Source organism: Colias eurytheme, chromosome 21 (genome assembly GCF_061535395.1).
Source record: "Colias eurytheme isolate Ceu_HAF_F1 chromosome 21, ilColEury1 Martin Lab GWU primary, whole genome shotgun sequence".
Classification (NCBI taxonomy): domain Eukaryota; kingdom Metazoa; phylum Arthropoda; class Insecta; order Lepidoptera; family Pieridae; genus Colias; species Colias eurytheme.
The window spans coordinates 2,199,909-2,217,994 of record NC_143000.1 but is presented as its reverse complement, the minus strand read 5'-3'; the positions used below and the strand labels follow the sequence as shown (position 1 = coordinate 2,217,994).

The window sequence follows — 18,086 nt, the reverse complement described above, 5'->3', positions numbered from 1 at the left end:
AAGATAATAGTAAAATCTATGTGACAGACATGTATTAAAAGAGTTGTTTTTACATATAATATCTTTTCTACGCTTGTCCCTATTGAAATTCGGATCATATTTTATTTGTGCATGTTGCCTTATTATAATAGATAAGATAAAAGTCTGTCTGACAGTTAGGACATCCCAACGTTTGTATAGTTCGCAGGTAGGATAGCGAAATGGTAAACCAGCGCCTACTCTGAGTATGGCTCTTTGTGCTCTTTCAGCTTCTATGAGGTGTACCTTGCAAGCGCCTCCCCAGGAGCTAATACAGTAATTAATGACTGAATGGCATAGAGCTGAGTAAACCATTTTTATTGTCCGAAAATCAGCAATATGTCTCAATATTTTAAATATATATATCAGTTTGCGAATCCGTGTGACTAAAATTTCAATGTGAGGCTTAAATGTGAGAGTTTGATCCAAGTAAACACCAAGATATTTGATAGAGTCAGTTCTTTGTATAGAAGGACAAGAGCAGGTTCGGTAAGTCATAGGTGTGCATATATGTGAGGTAATGTTGTAACTTGCAGGAGGAAGAAGATTTTTTTTTGGCGCAAAGGCAATATATTTAGTCTTATCCACATTTAGCGTTAAAACATTACATTTAAGCCACTCACAAACCTGATCAAAGCCATTCTGTGTACTTTGAAACACTTCTGTCCATGAGTCACCCGAGAATAAAAGTGCTGTGTCGTCTGCAAAAGACAGTATTTTACCATGATTCAGTTGAAGTTGGCATAAATCATTAAGATAGACAAGAAATAGGCTAGGTCCAAGAACACTGCCCTGGGGAACACCGTACTGCACCAGTAGTTCATCGCTAACCCAATTGTCAATTTTTACACGCTGCTTTCTGTGTTTTAAGTAATCTCCCAGTAATTGTAATGGAAGGCCTCTCACACCGATCCTTTCTAACTTAAGTAACAAGAGTGGTATTGATACGGTGTCAAAGGCCTTGGCTAGGTCAAGGAAAACCACAATACATTTCTTCCTCTTATCCAAATTGAAAACAATATTATTAGTTAGTTCGTGAACAGCATCGTCAGTCGACCTACCTGACCGAAAGCCATATTGTCCAGGAGAAAGTAGTTCATTAGACTCTAAAAAGTTCATCAGACGTTTATTGATCAAGCGTTCCAAGATTTTAGACATAGTGGGGAGAATTGAAATTGGCCGGTAATTCGTAATGGAGTCTATATCTCCACCTTTGTGGATTGGTTTAACTAGGGCAGTCTTAAAAGCCTGTGGAAAAATACCGGTGGTAAACGATAGGTTGCAGATGTATGAAAGAGGAAGCGATATTACTTTGATGTAACGTTTTAAAATTTTGCCTGATATGTCATCAATTCCCACCGCAGCATCTTCTCTTAGATCCATAATGATATGTTCAATCTCTGTATCATCAGTTGGTAGCAGAACAAACGATTTGGATATTTGAGAGTGAACATTCTCATAAATGTCAGGTTTATTATGGTTACTGATGATCTTCTCAGCCAATGTTTTTCCAACACCTATAAAGTAACTGTTAACATGATCAACACTATTTTTGGGATTGTTCTTATCAATTAGCGCTAAAGCGGACTCTGGTTTTTTATTTGTGTTACATATATTTTTAATGACGTCCCACAATTTTTTATTATTATTTTTAGTTTTTTCAATTTCTTGTTTTTCGTAGATTCTTTTTTGCTTCTTTAGTAGAGCGTTGCAGAAATTCCTGTATCTTTTGTAGGTTAATTTAAGTGAATTATCATCAGGTTTCTTTTTTAGTTTTTTATACAATTTGTCCCTATTGCGTATACATCTCAGTAGGCCTGTAGTAATCCATGGCTTATGAATCCTCTTTTTGTTAGGTACTTTTACAATGGACGAGTTTTCTAATATGGCATTATTTAGAAGTGTGACGAAGTGGTCTGTTGCTAAATTTACGTCGTTGTACTCTATTACTGACTGGAAGTTTATTTTATTGATAGATTTATCTAGTTCAGTATAATTAATTCTTTTTATGATTGATAGATTAAAGTTAAGTTTAGTCTGCAAATTAACAGAAATAGCAACACTTTCATGATCAGTCACAGATGAGGCAGCTACACAACATGTGGTATCCAATTTTGTTTTAATCATAAAATGATCTAGACATGTGCGTTGGTGGGTGGGTAAAGTATGAGCGGGTAGTATACAATGATACGCCAGAATATTTAAATATTCAGAAGAGCGCTTATCGGTACTATTGGGACCTATGTCAATGTTAATATCTCCACCAATTACTATTGTTTTATAGTTATTTAATTTAGTCAGTAGTGTATCTAAAGAATTAATAAAATTAGTAGTATTACGTTGACCTGGAGGGCGATAAAGACCTAAAATACAAATCTCGTTACTAAATTTTAAGCATAAACAATTAGCATCAACTAAATCAGGCTCATCCACCATTACTTCATACCGGTTTTTATAGTAAATAACAACGCCTTCATTTTGGGTTTGATGGATGGTTGTGCATATATGCCTGTAACCCTCTAAAAGGGGTATATTATGTGACGACCGAAGCCAACATTCAGATAGAATAATTACGTCCCAATCTATGCCCGATCTATACAATAAAACCTGTAGATTAGACATGTTACATTGTATACTTCTTATATTTTGAGAGAATATTTTTAAGGTTCGTTTGCCTAATGGTAGGATAGTTTTCATGTCTTCAATGTCGCATGTAAGGGATTTGGCTATAGCAAAGGTATCGAGACTTTGATGGATTGATTCAATTCCGGAATTATCGAATTTGTCGTAGAAGTACTTTTAGGCTAGCTTTAGTACATGTTATATGTGAAATGTAATAAATGTGTGGCTGTGTAAATGTATATAGGTGAGTGAACGTTTTTTTCTTGTATAATATTTTGTAGAGAAGTGTGTAAGTAGAGTTAATTATTTGTGTATAGCAGTAAAATTCCATAATATATCCATTATACATTACAATAACAATAATAGAGATGCACATAATCATATTTTTAACTATAAAAACATAAAAAAACGAACATAATATTATAACTAACAACAATACATGCATAAAGAAGATTAAATCTAGTCACAATGATAATTTTTGCAAGTCGGATTCATCCGTTATACGTAATGGCGTCTGACCGTCTTTTATTTTAATATACACTTTTCCGAAGGAAGTCCATGTGCTAATTATCTTTTTGTTTTTCACAAGCTGTCTGGTCATGTAGTGTAGTTGACGTGCTTTACCCGACAGAACCTCAGAGATGTATATCGGATATGTCGGACCTGGAAGCTTAATATCCTGTGTATTGAGTAGTGGTTGTTTAGTTAGGCGGCGTGATTTATTATAACTTTTATATGCATTTAAGATAGTTTCTTTTCTGCCAGTGGTAATAAAGTCAACTATCAATGCGTCAGACTTAGACTTATAGACTTCTTTTACTTCTAAATCCACCAACGGATTCTCGGGACACAAAGTTGTACATATACTGTTAATAGTATGCATCATGTTTTGTTTGTTGTCACTTGTTTGCGGAATATTACGTATTTCTATTTTAGAACTGAGTGAAGTTCTCTCCATTAGATCCATTTTTTTTTCTAGTAAACATATTTGTTTTTTATATTGAAGATTTTCCTTTTCAAGAGCGTTAAATTTATTTAATAATTCATCATACTGAGTGGACATAAAATCAACAGATTTCATGATGTCTTGGTTTTGAGACACTAATAAGTTTATAGAGCTTTTTAATGAATCAAACTTTTCTTCTTGTTGTGCTTTCATTTCTGAAAACATGTTTTTTATTTCTGACATAAATTGTTCAGAATTTTCTGAGTACTCCATAAAAGTGCGTTTTTGTCGTTTCGTTCTAGTCGAAAAATTTTCTGTATTCGTTTCCTTACATTTATTTAATGCTGAATCAGATCCATATAGCAACGGGGTGGTTTTTAATTTCAGTCCGGGAGGTGATCGTTTAACCGACATTATTTATAAAAATTGTAATAAATAAAATAGATATTCCTAGTAGACCAAAAGTTCTCGTCTAACCAAACTGTATTAATAGGAGTTTAACAAAAAAGAAAAAAAATAAAAATAAAATTTAATACAATCACTCGGATACGAACTCGCACTCGCTGATAGATATTAATTAGTAGTCCAAGTCTTTGCTCACTCAACCAATACGACACTATTAGAGGTTGCGAAATAGTACGTCTTATATTACGTGCGATACAATTCAATCAAACCGGTTTCTAACAAGTCGTTGATTCAAGATCAAACCCACACTGCACTGCAGCAAATTAATATCAACCGTCACAGATTTAAAACTTTGAAAATACCACTTCAAGCACTGTTCACTGATAACATTTGACATTCGACAACAGTCCTATCACTTATAAAAGTTTTTACACTACTTAAAATGATAAAAGTTCACTTTTTTCCATTGAAACAAATTTTTTAATCTCAGCTAGCACTGGAACACGTCCGTTCGCATTCGCGGCGCGGTGCGGGGGGCAGGGAATAATTGTATCGCTACACTGACTAGTTCGTAGCGTGTGTTACGACCCGGTGTAACAAGAGCCCTTAATCTACAAGTATACCTCGGCTTTTCTTCCGTAGCTGTAGTAATGAGCGCAATTTATCTGATCCGAAAATTCACGGATTATTCGGCTCGGCCATCGAAGTATCTATATCAAGGACATTTCGACCGTTTTAAGTTCTCTGAGCTTTTAGCAAATTGGACGATTCTTATTGTTCCGATAACGTTTGATTCGAAGTTGGATCTGACCTTTTAATTTGTTTAATTTAACGAACATTTTATCATTTATGTACATAAGAAAAGAATCATTGAAAAACTTAAATATAGATGTCAATTTAGAACCATAAAATGAAGGAAATAAAATGCAATATTTTAGTCACAATAGAACAATTGTAGAAAATATTAATACCGATTTAATATTGTTACAAAATTAAATTGCCATATTCAAGCATTCACAGAAACTAAAATATCTACAACAATAACTTTCAAAAAGCTTAATATTGTATCTGTGGCGATGCGATTCACAGCTTCTAAATTCAAATTTTGTTGAGTTAATATTCAGAATTTACTGGAATTGGCATTCAGATGTATTGTGAACTTTAAACGGTGTTATTCTGATAAAATTTTAAATTATTTTATATTTTATAAAAGTAATTATTTATTTATAGTTCTTGGATTCAAACTGTAGTTTCTACAGAATAACTGTTCTACTGCTACTTTTATATATTATGGTAGTTAGAAATTTCTCATTTATAGATCCTGGAAGTCGCGAGCGTCAATTAGTAGGTAGTAATTAGACATTATAATATTAGTTATATAAAACTTTCAATTATTTTTATATATAAAGCACAATTAATGCAATCGTAAATAGGTAACAAAGTGCACAGCTGTACTTACACATAATATGAAGTAAAAGTTTTAGTGCCGTCGAAATTATGCAATACTCATCAAATCACTACATAGTATAAAACAAAGTCGCTTTCTCTGTCCCTATGTCCCTATGTATGCTTAAATCTTTAAAACTACGCAACGGATTTTGATGCGGTTTTTTTAATAGATAGAGTGATTCAATAGTAAGGTATATAATTTATTATGTTTTAGACAAAGCGGGCGAAGCCGCGGGCGGAAAGCTAGTAAAACATAAATCACAAAAAAATGTTGTGTGGTTTTATGAAACCACGGTAAAAGTGAAACTGTTCGAACGGTTCTGAACACTGCTTTGTGTAGCGCATGTCGCGTGTCGGTCGGCTGCCGAGTAGGTATACCTACTCGGCAGCCGCGATACACGCGACATGCGCTACACAGACCAAAAAGTTCGAGACGATGTAATAAAAGTTTCACTTTAATAAACATTAATTTAAACTATTCAAAATCAAGAATAAGCCGTAAAATCAAACAATGTGTCTCGTCGGCTCGTCGCTACCAGCGAAAATGATAAAAGATCTCTATCAATGGTTGAAATCTGAATAATTCAACGGCCAAATAAGCAAAATTATTCATTGTTGTCGTTTTGTCGATAAATTTGAACGTTTCAAATGTTATTTAAATATACTGTTTAGTGCAAGAACATATCAATGGTTTATGGTCACGGAAATAATGTGGTTTGATGTGTAAGTATTTCAATATTTTCACTGAAAATTAATATCTTATAGGTAGATACTTACTTGCATATTTATTACAGTTATTCTTTTCCTCTCATGGCGAAAATACATATTATATTTTACCAGTGTCAAGTTCCTTAGTTCCAATATTAATAAAATAAATATAATTACCTATAAGTTAATTTTAATGATTTTGTAAGTTATATTATATTACATACAATTTAATTATCTTGTAATGTGTTATCGGTACAAATAAATGTATTTTCTTTCTTTCATTCTTCAACTAAAAAAAGTTAATAGTAATTCAACAACAAATACATGTCCTAAAGGTACTCGGAGCAATTAACAAGCCTTAACAAGGCTTGATAATTGCTCCGAGTAAAGGTACAAATAACAAATGGCATAGATAAAAAACCTGATTACAGACATTACAAATGATTGCACATTTTGACATTGCCGTATTCGTTCTACTTTCCCGCCAACGTACATTAGTATATAATCTGTGCTTGTTCAGCGATTGGAGCTTTGGAGTCGAGTTATTCCTATAATCCTCGACTTTTGACCTAAGATTTTATAGGTACCTAGTAGGTATAATACATTTTAGTTAAAAAAAATTCACAATACATTCATTTCATTTCATTTCAAAATCGCATCACAAAATTTCTGCTGTTGTTATTTAAAATTACTATCACAGGAATAATTAAAATTAACGTAGATATGTATATAACAATTTATTATCTTTTCTCGAGTCTATTCATTATATTCGCAACGTAATTCTGTAAAATAAATATATGAATGAAAATTTTCCTCCACTTTCTTAAAACAATAAACACTTACTTACATGAATATAATAACATTATCCGCTTTTTAACAGGTTTAAACCCAAAAGAGCTTCGTAACACAAAGACGGGCGTTTTCATTGGCGCCTGTTTCTCGGAATCAGAGAAGACATGGTTCTACGAAAAGATGCAGGTCAACGGCTTTGGTGTCACTGGGTACGTATGAAAATCAAATGTGTTACAATACGAAAAAAATATAACCTATGACAGCCGAAAATATTTTTTTTTCTACAAGATACAGATAATACAGTTTTGATCTAACACAGGCTTTAGTTTCCCCAAATATATAATCTGTATTATTTTAAACATTTTTTCAGTAAAGATTTTTTCATTTTCATTTTTTAATAATACAAAATGATTTTTAAAATATTACGTATCTAAGTATTTAAAATCTGTAAAATACAGATTTTTTAAACTTACCGCTTAACGAATTCGAACTGGCCACAATGAAAAAACTGTATCGGCCAGATAACGAATAAAAAAAAACAACTGTCACCAATGCGCGGTAAAATTTTTAATTGCGTTGTTAAAAAGTTATTGCAATATGTATGGAATATGAAAATAAATTGTGGGATTTCGATCGAAAAGCTCTTTTTATAACAGGATTTATAGGTATGTAATGGATTTATCAATATTATATTTTCGTAATGAAAACGCGAACAATTTTAACGAAACGTTTATCATTATTACGCAGTTTATATTCTTCATACCAAAATGAATTCCACCGTTAATTAAACTATTCATAATATACAAGTTATATATGAAGTCATATACATTCATAAACAAGTATTGTTCAGAGTGTTTAATATCTTCTTTGAAGTGTCGAAAATTCTCAGCATAATGATATGACATAAGGAGCAATATTAATTACTGCTAGACAACTTCGCTATGGTTTCATGCAAGTTTATGAATATGCGACGAAATAGGCGTCTGTGAACGTTCTTGCTTAGACAACAATTACTGTAGTACTTATTAAATGCATTTTCAACAAAATGTTATTTATTGCTATAGTTTAATATTATAATAGCTATCATTTTTTTTATATAAAAGGATTGATAAAATAATTAAAAAAGTTTTCTTTCAAACGTAAACTATATTAGTTTAGTAGGTTACTATATTCTTTCCTAAATAATTTTTAACTTTGGTTTTTGACACAATTTATTTAATAAATCTATACTAATATTATAAAGCTGAAGAGTTTGTTTGTTTGTTTGTTTGTTTGAACGCGCTAATCTCGGGAACTACTGGTCCGATTTGAAAAATTCTTTCGGTGTTAGATAGCTCATTTATAGAGGAAGGCTATAGGCTATATATCATCACGCTACGAGCAACAGGAGAGGAGCCACGGGAGTGAAACCGCGCGGAGCGGCTAGTTAAAAACAAACCTTAACTTAACTAGTCTTCAATAAAATATATATTCGAAAAAGAGAGATTGAACCATGATATTTCATAAATTATCTTCATTTTTTTACGCCAGGAAATGACATATTATTATTATCTGCATATCTCAACCAAAATGTTGAAAACCCTTTATCAAAATATTCCTAGCATTGTTAAAATGTAATAAATTCTCGTTAAAAATCAAATCTTTACTGTCATTCTCACAGACATTCCATCTCCATCAATCAAATACCATCAATACATTTTTAAAACAATGCCTTTAGTGTTTGCATTTGAAAGCTAATACAAAAATACTTTGATAATTATTAATTGTGTCTTTATTTGTATTTTGTATTTGTTAATGAGACATGCTCAGTGACATGGTTACTTTATAATAATACTAGTTTCCGCGCGCGGCTTCGCCCGCGTTTTCAAAGAAAAACCCGCATAGTTTCCGATCCTGTGGGATTTCCGAGATAAAACCTATCCTATGTGTGTATCCAAGTTATCCTCTATGTTTGAGCCAAATTTCATTGTAATCGGATCAGTAGTATTTGCGTGAAAGAATAACAAACATCCAAACATACTCACAAACGTTCGGATTTATAATATTAGTATCATAAATGATATTAACGGTTCACCCTGTAGGTATGCTACGGGCTACGAATGTAGATCATATCTATACTAATATTATAAAGCTGAAGAGTTTGTTTGTTTAGTTGAACGCGCTAATCTCGGGAACGGCTGGTCGGTTTTAAAAAATTATTTCCGTGTTAGATAGCTCATTTATCGAGGAAGGCTATAGGCTATAACATCATCACGCAGGAGCGGAGCCAAGGGGGTGAAACCGCGCGGAGGAGCTAGTTTTTCATAAAAGGAATTCCACAATGAATTTTTGTCTACAATTTTAAACTTGAAATTCCCTTGAGGAACAATTAAATGATGCTGAGGATGGGGTTACACTAATAGCCAAAGTCTTCTTCAGTTGGCTAATCAAAAATCGCTGACGTTGCATTTGTCGTGAAAAATTCGCACAAAAATACTTGATAGGTATTTAGATTGCAAAAGTGGCATTTATCAAACGTTCTCTCGTTTCTCGTTAGAACTGCTCCAGGGATTCATAAAATATTACCAAGTTATCATAGTTTTTTTCTTATAATATAGATAACTTTCTGCTCTACGAAGATACGGAAGACACACAGAAAAGCTTACAGTAAATTTTGCAATCAATATTAGGTATAATTATATTAATTTTATTTATTTATTTTTTATTAGGTATAATAAAAATCATGAATAATACTCGAATCGTTTAAAATAAAATTTAACATAAAAAGCTTTTTCTATCAGATTTTAAAGCTAAGATGTAAAGTAGTTCGTTTCAGTTATTGACGGTTGTTAATCCGATTTACTGGATAGACTCTTCAAAGCGTTTTTTGCACAGTTTTCTACTGCATATTCGCTATATAAAAGGATTCCAATAAATTGCTCAATTATTTTGAAAATAAGTTTCAAAGCTCTCGGAAAACTCCTGAAAATAGACATGGAACTTGTTGAATCGTTTTTTTTATTAATTTTTTGAATTATAGAACGATACGTCAAAATTGTTAGTCCATGGGCCTGTTTGCAAACTGAATGTACGTTTGGTTGATGGTACGTTCAGACGCGTGGGACGAAGCAGCCTGGCAGCCCGGCAAGTAGCCCGGCAAGTAGCCCGGCAAGCAGCCCGTGCGCTTATGGTACAAACAAATAAACACGGGCGCATGCACAAACAACATGTTTACATGCTTGTGCCTGTGCTCGTGCTCGTTGAATGTCACTTTGAACGCAAGCGTCTGAACCCACCATAAATGTATAATTCTCACATCAATATAACATCTTATCAACACAATCAAATTCACATATTTTATCCTCTTAAATTCTGATCAAATACTACTAAATTATTTAACCCTGCCTTCCTTCCTCTGCCTACTCACTTCCTGGTTTCCACTTAATACGGAATGATCGCTCGGGGAGGGGTGGGGGAGGCGTCGCAATTTATCTACGGTCTCACATCCCATTTAATATTGTAAGCGTATCGCCGCAACCCCCTCCCCCTGACGCTGCTGAACATCTCATTATTGAAGTTTCCTTATCCCATAAAAAAATCCTCTTGGGTGTGTTTTATAGTCCTTCCCTCTCCATTAATTACTTCCACTCCTTCGAAACCATCCTCGAAAAATTTATTCCTATCTATGAGCATTCCATCCTTATGGGGGATTTTAACACCTGCCTCCTTAAAAACGATTCCCGAGCCAAGACTCTCCTTTCTATTACTGAATCTAACAACCTACATCCTCTCTCCTTAAAACCTACTCACTCCATTCCAAACTGTTCTCCTTCTCTCCTCGACCTAATCTTTGTCTCCTCTCCTAACCTCGTCCTAAAATATGGTCAGTATGATGCTAGTGCATTCTCTCATCACGACCTTATTTTCCTCTGTTACAATTTGCGATCTCCCAAACCTAAACCCAAACTCGTGATGCGACGCAATTTTGCTGGGATAGACATCGAAAGTCTTCACCGTGATGCCGGTAAGATTGACTGGTCTGTTATATTATCTGCCGATACAATGGACTCGAAAGTTGATTTGTTTACTTCACTTCTGACTCAGCTATACGACCAACACGCACCCCTCAGACCAGTCAAACTTAAACATTTACCTGCTCCCTGGCTCACGGATGACCTCAAGTCACTGTTAAATTTAAAAGCGAAAGCTAAAGCCAAACTTAAGTCGAATAACAATGACTTGAACAGGGAAAAGTATGTCAAGATTCGGAATCGTTGCAATACATGTTGTAGAGATGCACAACGACGCCATATTCACTCATCTGTCGAGAACGGCGACTCCAGTAAAATCTGGAAATTCCTAAAATCCATAGGAATTGGTAATAAACCTAGTAACCCCCTTCCTGATAACATTAATATAGATCTTCTAAACCAGCATTTCACCGCTTCTTCTCCTATTTTAGATAATAACACAAAATCAAACACTCTCCAATATATTTCTTCTTTACCAATTCCTGATTTCCCCCCGTTCCATCTGAGCCAATTCGCTAATGGTGATGTTAAGAAGAGCATAATGTCAGTATCGTCTAATGCAGTCGGTAGTGACGGCATTAGTCGTAACATGATCATCCCTATCCTTGACCTCATCATTCCTATCGTAACTCATATTTTAAACTTTTCCATCTCCTCGGGTACTTTTCCCTCTGCTTGGAAAAGTGCTCAGGTTATTCCGCTCCCTAAAAAGTCCAAACCCTCCTCCCACAGTGATTTTCGACCAATTTCTATTTTACCGTTCCTGTCAAAAGTTCTTGAAAAATTAGTGCATCAACAATTCAGTATTTTCCTTAACAGACATAATTTATTCAATCCTTTCCAATCCGGTTTCCGTCCTGGTCATGGGACGACTACTGCTCTCACCAAAATCACCGATGACATTAGACTTGGCATGGACAACAAACAACTCACCGTACTTACGCTACTTGACTTCAGCAATGCTTTTGGCTCTGTTGACTTCGAGTTACTGCTGGGTTTGCTACGTTCACTTAACTTATCGCCATTAGCGTGTGATTGGTTTCGTAGTTATTTATACGGGCGCCGGCAGCGAATTGCACTCGATGACATTTCATCGTCCTGGCGCAATATCAATGCCGGCGTGCCTCAAGGTTGCGTCTTGTCCCCTCTTCTCTTTGCAATTTTCATTAATACTTTAACTCACTCTTTAACTTCTCTCTACCACATGTATGCCGACGATGTCCAGATCTACACCCAAGCGACTCTGGAAGACTTGCCCAAAGCAATCAGCAAGGTCAACAATGATTTGTCGACCATTGTAAACTGGAGCAAGAGTTTTGGTCTATTACTCAACCCATCAAAAACTCAGACAATCATTATCGGCAGCGCGTCATTTCTCTCAAGGATTGATTGGGCAACTCTTCCGGAAGTTTTGTTGGACGGCATACAGATTGGATATAGTACCCACGTTAAAAACTTGGGTATTTTTATCGATCAGACCCTGTCGTGGGATGTCCATGTGAAGGAAGTTAGTAGGAAGATGTTTGCTTCTGCTGGCTCACTTCGGCGCCTGCGCAACTTTCTGCCTATCCCAACCAAAATAATGCTAGCTCATTCCCTTCTCCTATCCCACCTTGATTACGCCGACACCTCTTTCCTTGATCTTTCGGAAGTCCAGTTGAATAGACTTGAACGCCTTCAAAATTTTTGCATTCGTTTCATCTTTGGTTTGCGCAAGTTCGACCATGTGTCGGACTATCGCAAAAAGCTCAACTGGCTTCCCATCCGCTTCCGCCGCAACTCCCATATCCTACATCTTCTTTTCTCCATCCTCTTTGATCCTAAAACTCCTCACTATCTCAAAGATCAGTTTGATTTTTTCACTTCTCCCTTCCCACGTTCTTCCAAAACTCTTCTTCTGAGTGTCCCTGTCTCGAAGACCAAATTTTATGGTAATTCCTTTGCAGTTCGTGCAGCCAAACTTTGGAATGAACTCCCACTAGAAGTGCGTCAGGCACAAACCTTAAGAAGTTTTAAGCACCTACTTAAGTTACATTATCTCTCTCTTACCTAGCTTATTTCACTCTTCTTTATTGTTATCGTATCTTCTTTCCTTTCCTTATTTTGTTATATATTATTATATTTATTCATTGTATATGATATATTAATTTTATTTTGTTCATTTACGCCTTATTTTTTGCTCACCCACCTCAATCAAAATCTCTCCTTACGCATATACATACGGTAGCCTGGAAGAGATCGCTACCTAGCGATAAGGCCGCCGTTTGTACATGCCTTTCTCTATTTTATGTTCTTTCTGTATTTGTACTTTCTGATGTGTGTGCAATAAAGTATAAAATAAATAAATAAATAAATAAATTTCAACATTTATTATCAGATCATAATCCGTTACAATTCATTTCGCATTACCAAAATTCAATTGCTACATAATTCATAACTTCGTTACATTAAATTGCACCCTGTACAGAGCGTTTAGACGAAACTTCACAAAATAGATTTAAAGCAGCTCTATCAATTAGCTACAAAAGCTGAGCTAACAATGAGCTTTTAAAAGCATTTAACAAGTCCTTACAACTTGAAGATTCGTTGTAAAACCACAGTTTATGAAAACCTACATTGTTAAAAGTTTTAATAGGTAATTGAGCCTAACGCAATGGCATTCAGAGAAATATAAATTCTCAGTTTTATTAGAGCTATTGATCGTACTTAAAATTGACTTTAACTTAACCTACACATTAATGAGCATACCTAGAATGCTTACTATATTTCGCATTGCGCAAAAAATACAAATTATTTTAGCAATTATTTCAGCTCATTATAACGTAAACAAAAGCTTAGAAATAAAGCTTTTTCAATTGTCTCCATAATAGTAAATATTAAATTATAATTATAATCGTAATTCTATTTTATTCCAATTAAACTGAAATTCCAATCAAGATAATTGCATTCCAATATTGATAAACTAAAATGCTCATTCAGCCCAAGTGAAAAACTTCTATATTACACTATACAAATTCACGTTGCTATGAATTGAATGAATATAGCTCAGTTACTTTCAAACGGGAAACATTTCGACTGATTGCATATTTAAAAAGTTCACTTAAAATCAACTTTTTAAATCTTTTACTGAAAAATATACAAACATTTTTGGAAACGAACCAACTCGACCGATTTCAACGTAGCCGAAAGGCAAATTTTATTAAAGATGCGAGTATTTTTGTTGATTTATTTTAAAATTAATGAAATATAGCTTTATTCAAATTTCTTTTTGTAAACAGGATGGAAAATTACTAAATCATATCGACTTTATCCTTATCTTATTTATTATGTTCATTTAAGGGCCGATTTTTCAATCCATGGTTAAAACTTATCCGCCCAATAAAGTATTACACGATAATATTAAAATGTCACCCGTAAACTGTCAAAGACAGGCAAAGAATACATTTTTGAAGTGGTAGTTTAATACGTTATTCGACGAATAAGAAGCCCGAAGTGTTTATTAATATTTAATTTGGAATACAACACTACGTTTTTCAAATAGCTAAGAAAAATATAACATTTAATATAAAAATAATAAAAGCTGAAATATATTTATAATCGTAAATCTTTATTCATAATCGTAAACGTATCGTAGGTGTACAGTTTCATCCAACTTCTACTTATGAAAATAAAAACCAAGTTACAAACCATTTTCTTATTCTGGAAGAAATCTCAGAGGTCATAAACGTGTAGATTTATTTATTTGTAAATTAATTTAAAAACCTAAATAAAATTTTAATTATAAGTCTAATATTATAATTGACTGACCGGTTGGCTTGGTTGGTATAGTGGCCCTGCCTTCCAAGCCCGAGGTCGTGGGTTCGGTTCCCACCCGGGGAAAATATTTGTGTGATGAACATAGATGTTTGCTCTGTGTCTGGGTGTTAATTATCTATATAAGTTTTTGTTAAAAATTTTATATATATGTTTATCAGCCATCTGGTTTCCACAAGCGAAAGCTCCGCATATGGCGGTCTGCGGCGGCGGTATGGGGTCAGATTGTGCCTTGTGTGAAAATAATTGTCCTGAAATATTTATTTATTTATTTTAATTAATGAATCAAGCAAAATCACATTAAATTGATTCAAAAATAAACAACAAAAACAAACACATACATTATGTTTGAGAAAGCTTATGACACATAATATAAGAAAATATTAAAGCAGTAATAAAGTAGTATAGAGACGTTCATAACGAAAATACTAAATTCAGAAACCGGGCATAGAGAACCTTTATATAAGTATCATCTACAAACAGATTATACCTCGTTATTACTCAAAGGAGTGAGAGAATAAAGACAATATATAGCGCACATTTCATTTATATTATCCCCCAGGCGCGTTTTGAACGTTTCTTCATTCTTGTTATCGGTATTGGAAAAGTTAATTGAAATCTTTGAACGCAACGCGGTGACGTAATTTAAGATAGAACGATTCCACACATAATATTGTTATTGTCTGATGTATTTTAGATATAAGAAAGGATTTAGAGACACAATAGTAGAAATGATATAAATGATATTTTAGTACGTATACCTAAATCTAATATTATAAATGTCAGTTTATTTATTACTATATTTCCGCCCGCGGCTTCGCCCGCGTTTTCAAAGGAAAACCCGCATAGTTCCCGTTCCCGTGGGATTTCCGGGATAAAACCTATCCTATGTGTTAATCCAAGTTACCCTCTATATGTGTGCTAAATTTCATTGTAATCGGTTCAGTAGTTTTTACGTGAAAGAGTAACAAACATCCATATATCCATACATCCATACATACAAACTTTCGCCTTTATAATAGAATTAAGATTTATTTATTTATTTACTCTTTATTGTACAACATATTAAAATGAAAGTACAGTTTGTGTTATTACTTAATAGTTTTCAAAGGAAAACCCGTATAGTTCAGTTCCTGTGGGATTACCTACTGTATTTTTTTCCTTTAGTTAATACTCCAGACCCGTAGCTATCAATTATTATGAAATGTTTAACTTCATTTACAACTAAAATAAAACCTACTAATCAGTATGCAAATACGCTAAACTATTTTGCTGATAAACAGAGATCTTTGCAGTAATTAAACCTATCTAATTAACAGACATTCGCATCTAGACATACTCACTTCCTCACAAACTTTCTTGATTACAAAATTAGTCGGGATCTGTAGCATTGCATCGAATGATTGATTTCAATGCGGGTTTTATTCAAAGACTTGCTTTCTCGAAAGCTTTTCAAATTAGAAAGGAAAGCTCGATCGATCGATTATTATCTATATATATATAAATGAAACCCGTTTCGCGTTGTTTAGGCATCACGTGTGAACGGGTGGACCGATTTCGATAATTCTTTTTTTATTATATTCCTTGAAGTACGAGGATGGTTCTTATGTAGAGAAAACGTAAATATGTACCACGGGCGAAGCCGGGGTGGACCGCTACTTATTAATAAAGCTAATATTCGTAATCATACAATGCTAAAAATAATAGCACAATTACATTATATTATTATATCATATTAGCTGTGCCCTTCGGATTCAGCCGCGGACGATGCTGCTAGCAAATCTAGTATTTCTATAGCTCATGTGTCATTCTGATGTCCTATGAAGTGAAAACCTATAAAGTTTCATCCAAATCCGTGCATTGGTTTTTTTTGTGAAAGAGTAACAAACATTCATTCTCACAAATTCTCATTTATAATACATACCTTTTAGTAGGATAGTTATTATATTCCTTTGAAATAAACTAAAATGATTTCTGTACTCATTTATTTTAAAAGAGTATTTATTAAACATAATAAACGGCCATGGCATTGTATGCACACTGCATTTACTAAGACAATTTGCATCTGCCTTAGCATATAATCTCTAAAGACTTCACTTTATGTGACTATACAACCACCGCCTTACCCACAGTACCTACCGCAGTATTAAACCCTGGGATTTATGTTATTTAATACATTGCATTTCTGAGATTGCACCTAAGTGGAGTTTAATTTCTTAAGGATTTTTATATTAAGCATTTTAAGGAGTGTAAAAATATCTTGATCTTGAACTTTGACTACTACTACTCGCATTGAGATTTAACAATTAATAAATGAATGAAATCCAATAATTATACCGTATACATATATGAAATATATGAATGAAAATACACGTCAATTAATATGTAGCAATAATTTAATATCTTTTTTTTTTTTTTTTTTTTTATTAATTTACCATTTAGTAACACTATATAACCTTTACAAATTTTCGCCAAACTGTAAAACAGTTTGTTGGCGTTGCGCTCCTACTTATTATAGATTAACCTAGGTTATACATTGCCAAATTAGTTAGTTGATAAACAAACACTTAAATACCGCTATAAATGACATACATAGTATAAAACAAAGTTTACATAGTATAAAACAAAGTCACATTTCTCTGTACCTATGTATGCTTAAATCTACAAAACTAAGTAACTGATTTTGATGCAGTTTTTTTTTTTTTTTTTTTTTCTGTTAGAGTGATTCGACAAGATGAAGATAAGATGATGAATTCGACAGGCTTCAGTATAATATAAATAATCTATATTATGTTAAGTTTCAGCCAACGCGGGCGAAGCCGCGGGCGGAAAGCCAATACATACTAGATATTTGACAAAATGTATTTTTTTAATTTACTCTTTACAGATCCTATTTTTAATTTATTATCGTCTAGTAAAATCGGGTACATGTTACAAATTTTTGGTATATAATATTTTCTAGATCGCTGGTCATAACAATTTTTTGTTATTGGTACATAAAATTTTCTTACTTTTGACGCTCTTGTATTAAATCTAAACTGTTTAACAATCTTAAATTCATTACTATAGTACGTGTCTATTGCATTTAAATATATAGCCTTATAATTTACAGGTAAGATGTTACAATGGGGAAATAGTTTGTCATAATTATTTTTAAATTTCTTTCGAACTTTCTTATGAACTAAATACTTAAGTAATCTTACTTGTAGGTTCTTTATTTGATCTAAGTATGTTTTAAAAGTTAGGCCATAACAACTCAGTCCATAACTTATTATTGAGTCAGCAAGTGCATAGTAGACAGCGTACAGAGTATGTTTATTTAA

At 33.4% G+C, this 18,086-nt stretch overlaps 1 protein-coding gene across 1 annotated transcript in view; it reads left to right on the top strand.

Moving 5' to 3' along the window:
* The window catches only part of LOC149898942 (fatty acid synthase-like), a 72,639-nt gene that overhangs the window by 12,472 nt on the left and 42,081 nt on the right, over positions 1-18,086 (top strand). The window contains exon 4 of the mRNA XM_090114490.1: positions 7,029-7,149. Within this exon, the coding sequence (XP_089970616.1) occupies positions 7,029-7,149 (121 nt within the window). The remainder of the gene's footprint in view (positions 1-7,028; positions 7,150-18,086) is intronic.